This window comes from Myotis davidii, unplaced genomic scaffold (genome assembly GCF_000327345.1).
Source record: "Myotis davidii unplaced genomic scaffold, ASM32734v1 scaffold217, whole genome shotgun sequence".
NCBI classification, from domain to species: Eukaryota; Metazoa; Chordata; class Mammalia; order Chiroptera; family Vespertilionidae; genus Myotis; species Myotis davidii.
The window spans coordinates 1,960,319-1,968,158 of record NW_006290034.1 but is presented as its reverse complement, the minus strand read 5'-3'; the positions used below and the strand labels follow the sequence as shown (position 1 = coordinate 1,968,158).

General features: G+C 50.5%; 1 protein-coding gene across 2 annotated transcripts in view; it reads right to left on the bottom strand.

Annotated features, from left to right (window-relative positions):
• Positions 1-5,971, bottom strand: part of RTCA (RNA 3'-terminal phosphate cyclase) — an 8,596-nt gene extending 2,625 nt beyond the window's left edge. Inside the window, exons 1-6 of one of the 2 annotated variants that reach the window (XM_015563395.1) lie at positions 5,792-5,971; positions 5,036-5,137; positions 4,077-4,135; positions 2,522-2,663; positions 1,805-1,929; positions 474-532 (exon numbers count right to left, since the gene is read on the bottom strand). In XM_015563395.1, the coding sequence (XP_015418881.1) occupies positions 474-532; positions 1,805-1,929; positions 2,522-2,663; positions 4,077-4,135; positions 5,036-5,137; positions 5,792-5,956 (652 nt within the window). In that variant the 5' untranslated portion in view covers positions 5,957-5,971. Of the gene's footprint in view, positions 1-473; positions 533-1,804; positions 1,930-2,521; positions 2,664-4,076; positions 4,136-5,035; positions 5,160-5,791 lie in introns of both variants that reach the window. The other variant, XM_006762930.2, reaches the window with a different exon arrangement.
• Positions 5,972-7,840: the final 1,869 nt, after the last annotated feature.

The following is a 7,840-nucleotide window of genomic DNA, read 5'->3' as shown; positions in this document are numbered from 1 at the left end:
GGGTTTCAAATCTTTCAAAGCGTAAAGCTGGGGAAAGACTGAAAATGTAACGGACTCTAAAACAGAACCAGTCAACTGTATCCTTTTCAGCCGGCCACCCAGCACTCCTCCCGCCAGAGAAGGGGAGAGTTGAACTGGCGCTGGGCACGGGGACCCCCTTCATTTGTACCTCGTTTGCTATCTCTCTCTCCCTTTCCCTTCCTCTTTGACATCAATAAAATAAGTATTTTTGAAAACCCCACGTTGCACTAAGGGACTTTGGTGCAATGGTTACGTCTGTAGGTGACAGACACCTTCCTGGGGCGTAAGGATGGTGCTGTGATGATGCTGCCGTCTTCAGAGATGAAAATGTAACGGACTCTAAAACAGAACCAGTCAACTGTATCCTTTTCAGCCGGCCACCCAGCACTCCTCCCGCCAGAGAAGGGGAGAGTTGAACTGGCGCTGGGCACGGGGACCCCCTTCATTTGTACCTCGTTTGCCCAGCGCTGACCCCGCCAGCAGGCAGCCCGTGGACGTCTCAGCCACCACACTGCAGAGGAAGAGAAGAGCATGAGCGCCCGAGCCAACGAGACCCTCACACACATGCCAGCAGGACACAGGGCAGCCGCGGCCGGTGGGGAGAATGAGATCTGGCTGGTACGCGGCAAAAGTGAGTGCTTCCCACGGAGAGCAGCGTGATTGGCATTCTCCATCCTCAGGGAGGCGAGAGGGCCCTCACCCTCGATGCCAACCACCCCCAGGTGTTGCCGCCCCACAGCCACACTGCGCCGTACAGCAGTCAAGGGTGACCTTAAATGGGAAGGTCTTTCCACAGAGATGCTGGGTTTCATTTTAGGTTTCAGACAGTGTTACCACACTAGAGCACGCATTTACTATAACCCCGTTAGCAGTAACTCCGAAAAAGACCTTAACATTTAAATACCCACAAAAGAGACTTTTACACCTCAAATAAGCATTTTTATAACTTTCGAATAACTAACTCCTAATTAGATTAATAGAGTAGTTACATTTCTATTCTTTTTTTTTAAATCCTCACCTGAGGATATTTTTCCATTGATTTTTAAAGAGAGAGGGAGCCGAAACCGGTTTGGCTCAGTGGATAGAGCGTCAGCCTGCGGACTGAGGGGTCCCAGGTTCGATTCCGGTCAAGAGCATGTACCTGGGTACCTGGGTTGTGTAAAAAATCAATAAAATATATTTAAGAAATAAAAATAAAGAGAGAGGGAAAGGAGAAGCATCGATGTGAGAGAAACACATCAATTGGTTGCCTCCTTCACACTCCCCGACCAGGGCCAGGGCGGGGCCCAGGCCAGGGAGAAGCCTGCAACTGAGGTACATGCCCTTGACCGGAATCGAACCCGGGACCTCTCAGTCCGCAGGCCGACGCTCAATCCACTGAGCCAAACCAGCTAGGGCTCTATTTCTTTTCTAAAAGATCTTGGCCATATCTAACATTCGTTTGTAAACTGACTTCACACTGAGGTACAGAAAAGCAACGGGAAATATTTCTCCCAGATCAGCTTCAAAGGCTAACTTCTGATGGGCGTTGGCGCTGAAGTTCACCACACAGACAAGGGGCTCTGACAATGCAATGAAGGCAAACCATCCTCAGAAAACAATTCCGAATAAAATGATCATCTTCATTCACTGCACAGCTGTTTCAGGTGTGAATGCCCTTTAAAATGGATCTCCTTAAATCGATAAACCTCAACAAAAGATACAAACAGTCCACCCTCCAAATCTTGCACGTGAATGAGACAGTTATTTCAGCCCAGGTCTGGGAGAAAGCCCGGAGCCGCACATGATGCCACTGCCGTTGCCGAAGGCGTGGTCTCGGGGCTCCTGCACCGGCTGGATGTTCACGTACAGGTCCCTGAACTCCTTCCGGAGGCACCTCACAGCCGCCGCCGCCATCTCCTTCGCTACCTGTTTTGGAGAAACAGAAATGCAGAGTAAACCAAGTTCACGATGATGTGACAACTGTCTTCACACCTTCGAGACAAACAACTTCTATGTGCATTACAGAAAGGCTTGACGTGCATGAGCAGAGTGCACAGAATTGTAAGAAAAAAAATTTAATTAAAAGATTTAAAAATTCTAATAATTTCAAAGTTTAGTTGCTAGAATACTTATCAAGACTTCATGCCCTGACCGGTTTGGCTCAGTGGATAGAGCATTGGCCTGGGGACTCAAGTGTCCCGGGTTCGATTCCTGTCAAGGGCATATACCTTGGTTGCGGGCACATCCCCAGTGGGAGGTGTGCAGGAGGCAGCTGATCGATGCTTCTCTCTCATCGATGTTTCTAACTGTCTATCCCTCTCCCTTCCTCTCTGTAAAAAATCAATAAAATATATTTAAAAAAAAAAAAAGACTTCACACACTGCTAAGAACATCTGGACGACTTACTTTAGATCAATGATTCTCTCTCATCATTGATGTTTCTATCTCTCTCGCCATCTCCCTTCCTCTCAGAAATCAATAAAAAATAATAATAATTTTTAAAAAATGGACGACTTACTTTAAATGGCAAAGCGCCGGCCACAAAAGCCCTCCCCGATATCTTCGTCACAGAGCCACGCTCAGTTATGTTTATCGGGTTCAGCTGTTTCACTGGAGACACTTGGACAATCACTTCACCACCCCCTTTTGGGTAGTAGCCCCTACAAAAAAGCATGACGAACACTTACATACCCTGATGGCATGACACAAATAAAGCTCGATATTTACCAGGTAATAACATGGGGATGATATCCAACCACAGAAATTCTGGTTAAAACTGCCAAGCCCCCTTTGAGACCTCTGCTGCCCAATATGGTAGCCTCCATCACCAAGGCACTACTTCAATGAAATAAAACATAAGCTCGGCTCCCCAGTCGCACCAGCCTCATCCCAAGGGCTCAGGGGGACAGGTGGGGGACGTTTCCCTCCCGGCAGATGGCGATCCTGCGCAGGGCTGTTTCAGAATAAAACCTTGAGGTAGGACCTTGTCTCTTTTGCGCCTGCCACACTCCAGTGCCTAAAACAATGCGTGGTGTGTAGTAGGTGCTCAGTTAAGAATGTGAGTGTTTAAGGAGCTGAACACCAACACAACTGATTCGACGGGAGACGCTGAGAACCCGCGGGGGAGGGCGCAGGGCTCCTGTCCACGAGGCGCTCCCTGTCGGGGAGGCGACAGCCCCTCACACGGCGGGAGCCAGGCTGTGAGGCCCACACCAGAGGTGCGGATATGAACTCACGGACAAGTCACACAAGAAATTGCAAGTTTCATCTGGAAAGAAATACAGGATTTCCAACTTTTAGGAGAGCAGGAGAGGAAAAACATGAATGACGACATGCAAGTGTGGAGGCACAAGCAGGGTTAGGGAATAGCAGGCGGTCACATAATCAGGACACACGGGATGTGGGAAGGAAGAGGGGAACAGTGAGCCCGGCCAGCGCGGCTCAGTGGTTAAGCGTCAGCCTATGAACCAGGAGGTCAGGGTTCCATTCCTGGTCAGCGCACAGGCCCAGGTTGTGGGCTCAACCCCCAGCAGGAGGCAGCTCATCCATGGTTCTCTCTCATCACTGAAGTTGCTGTCTCTCTCTCCCTCTTCCTTCCTCTCTGAAATTAATAAAAAAAAATTTTTTTTTTTAGAAAAGAGGGGGACAGTGAAGCCAGAAGGTACATTGGAACAAGACTGCAGCGCCACAGCAAGAAATGTGGCCTTTCTCTTGGAAAAGCACCCTGAGGGACTGTGGCAGAGGGTCCCTCCTGTGACCTCGCTGTCCCTGTCCAGCCGCCGGCGCAGTGGGCCCTGGACCCGCCCCGAGCCCGGCTCACACTAGACAGGAAGGCGCCTCAGAGCAGAATTCCCCTGAAAATCTCTCTCCCCGCAAATGAGTGAGTATTCCGGGCAGCTGCTTCCCAGGCCCACGCTCCTGCTGGTTGCTGTTGGCAAACACAGAGCACAAAGATTCGATTCCCTACAGGACATAAAGGGGAGTGGGCCCAGGACACTGTTCCCTGCCGTCTGACCTCTCCACTATTTTTACCATAAGTGGTGGATCGAATGGTCGCGAAATAAGCAGCTTACCTCATCTTAATGTCACAATTAAACTTGAAACCAAATTTTTCAGCAATTGGCTTGAACACCTGAAAAATCAAAGCATTGTCGCCTTAACAACCAATAGTCACTGATTCAACAAGTGCATCTATTAGACACCAGTGCCCCGCACGGAGACTGAGCTAGTAACGAGGAGTTATAGTGATGTAACAACGTGTAGGCTAGTTCCAGTTTTCAAATAAGATAAGGGGCGTGGAACTGAAATGGAAAGTTTAACATTTCATGAGCCAGGGCTGTGCAAGTCTGTGTCATGAGAATAAAAATCACAACTCGGGGTCCTTGATCCCAATGATCATTTTACCCGGGAGGCGCTGTTTCTAACCCTTTCCCTGTAACGCACCGTGAGGAATCAGGGGTTTTTGGTGAACAGGATTCTATTCCGCCTTCTCACTTTTTTAAAATATAACGTACATTTAGGTTATTTCTTGGCTATTATGGATAGTACTACAATGAACACGAGCTCTCTCGGAGATCTTAATTTATCAATTCTCTTGGACAAATACCCAGAAGCTGCATTACTGGATCCGGCGATCATTTTATTTTTAACTTTTTGAGGAAACTCCATATTGTTTCTGACAGCGGCGGTACCACACTGGATTCCCACCAGCGGTGCACAGGGGCTCCACTTTCTCCACCTTCTCACAACACTTGTCAAACATAGTACTTCATTCTGGTTATGAGTTTTTTTTTCTTCCAAATCCTAAGTCCCAGAACTGATTTTTGTATAATAAGTAAGAGAATGCGTGTAATAATGACACTTGAGCTTTTTAAAGGGTTCACCATGAACCCTACCTAAGCCGCAACACTAAATCTACGGTAAACATAAGCCCACCGTGAAGAAATACACAGGAATGCGCACAGAACCACTCGGATACATTCAGATGGGCGCACAGGTCACTGTGGTGTGTCGCGGCCTCGAGAGCCCTCACCATGGCCGTGTAGTCGATCTGCGGGGCCATCTCGGCGTTGGTGCCGCCTCGCAGGCGCAGCTCGGAGGGAGACGCGGCGAACAGGACGCAGGGCAGGGACACCTGCAGCAAGAGGCACACGCTCCTGAGGGGAAGGCAGAGCGGGCTTAGCTGCACTTTCCTTCGAGACGCGGCTGCAAGAAGGTGATCCTGACACATCCCCATTGGCGGAAGCCCAGACAGCGGGGACGCAGGTCCACGCCCTCAAGTTTAAAGTTAAAAACCATTTCAGTCACTGAATGACGGAATCCTCCATCTTAAAGACAGAGTCGCAGAAACTGGCCTGACACGTACATGTGATGAACCCATTTCTCCAACGGAAAAAGGAAAACCAAGGTCATTGTAAAAGCAGGAGAACAGGGTTCGTAATGAGCTGTGAGCCAAGAAGGGAGTGTACTCCCAGGCAGAGACGAGGACGACTACACAGCATGAAGACAGCCGTTCTCACATATGCGATTCCTACTCATAAAAAGCGGGGACACAAATATGCTATGCTATACACACGAGAAAGTTCCAGCTATATAATAGCTGCAGTTATAAACAATGACGTCCCCCAAGTCTCAAACCCTCAAAGGTGGGTGTGTGGCTCCATTTTAAAAAGTGAGGGAACTGAAACTGAGGAGGGCTCAGCCAGGGGCCCAGGCGCGGGCAGGACCTGCATGTGAACCTGGGCCTGACTCCAAAGCCCAGACTTCGGGGGAAGGAAGAGCCACGCACCCTGCCGTCTTGGTGTCGGCCGTGTGGCTCCCACCTTGGATCTTCTTGGGTGTAAACGTTATCTCGGTGGAGCCGATGTCCGCTCCCTCCAGTTGCCCAGCGCACAGGTCTCGAATCATCTCCAGTCCGGATAAGTGCTGAGGCCTTTAGATCAAAACATTGCATCAAAACGCGCGCAATCCGACTGCCTACAGCCCCGCGTGTCCGGCTCAGTGACAAAACCGCAGGGGCAAGAAAACAGCAAGGCCTACCCACGGGTACTGCCATGACATCTCCCAGGGTCAGCCCTTCCTCAGGGGTTTTATGCACCAGGACGACCTGCTAGCAGGCATCATCTTAAGGGATCCTTCCAGACCAGCGGTTCTCAACCTGTGGGTCGCGACCCCTTTGGGGGTTGAACGACCGCTTCACAAGGGTCGCCTAAATACATCCTGCATTTCAGATATTTATATTATGATTCATAACAGTAGCAAAATTACAGTTATGAAGTAGCAACGAAAATAATTTTATGGTTGGGGGTCACCCCAACATGAGCAACTGTATTAAAGGGTCGCGGCATTAGGAAGGCTGAGAACCACTGTTCCAGACCATTTAGCTATAAACACATTCACTGACATGCTGTCAATTAGAAGTATGCAAAAGAGGGAAAGTCATAAAACTGCCTAATTGCCCCCACTCTCCCTTGCCCTTCCCTGAATAGTCTATGGCACCTGTTAGGGGCTGAACCGTGTTCCCCCGAGATTCATACGCTGATGCCCTGACCCCCAGCCCCTCAGAATGTGACTCTATTCGCAGACCGGCCCCTAAAGGAGGTGATTAAGGTAAAGGGGGCAGTGAAGGCGGTAATCCATTCTCATGGTGTCCTCATGAAAAGGGGAGATCAGGACCCACAGAGGCACCGGGATGTGCCTGCACAACAGGATGACCGTGAGAAGAGCAAGAGGGTGGCCGCCTCCAAGCCAGGGAGAGAGGCCTGGGACAGAACCCTCCCCTGTGGGCCTCGGAGGAAACCAACCCCGCCAGCACCTTGCTCTTGAACTTCGACCTCCAGAACTGGGAAAACATAAACTTCTGTTTTTAGGCCGCCCAGCCTGTGGGATGTTGTGACGGCAGCCCCAGCAAAGCAATAATGTGCCTAATGCAACCTTCATGAATTGGATGTCCCTGCTGGAGACGGGGTTGCTGCGAGCTCTGGCACAGGGAGTGAATATTCACCAGCTCACTCACTGCCTTTTAATCATTTCAAAACGGCCGGTGGGTAAAGGAAGAGGCTAAGAGCCAGCTGATGGACGGCAATGGACCGCATACAAAACGCGCAGAGGGATCGGTCCGGCTTCCAGCTGGGTCCTCTTCTAACAGGTGCATCCACCCGAACCTTGTGGGATTGCATCCCTGGCTTCCAGACACACGGGACGAGGCCCGGGGCAACGTGTTCCCCCTCCCCGCACGCAGCCTTCGTCCTGGTCCTATCACAGCTGCCTAGTGGCCTGAATGAAAGCGGACGGACCCAGCTCTCAGCCCCTTCCTGTTCTGATTTGAAAATGTGCTGTTCAAAGAGTGGCGTTTCCTCTGGCTCCACAGGCCCATCGGCCTCACCTGTCTTGCCCGCTGCTCCGTGCTCCCCAGGAGGAGGGGAAGCATTTGAAAGATAACTTGTTAGGAAACGAGACAACTCTAGCCAGAGGACACAGGCCCTGTTTTCTTCCTTTCTTTCTGATTGTTTTTTTAATTGAATGTTTTGGGGTGACACTGTTTCACAAAATCACGCAGGTTTCAAGGGCACAAGTCAACAAAACATCATCTGCACAGAGCATATGCCCATCACCCCAAACGAAATCTTTCAGTCCTGCCCCCGCCATATCCCCATGACAGCTGTCAGAGGGGAGGGGGTCGGGGGCCTGTTTTCTAAGTTTGCCCCTGGAGGGTTTCAAGACCGAACAACCCAGGCCACAGCTAACAGCCCAGGCTGAAGCCCGCACCCGGGGAACCTGCTGCCCGGATCTTCTCAGCATCACTGTGGGGGCTCCTGAGTCCCCAGCCCATCCCCAG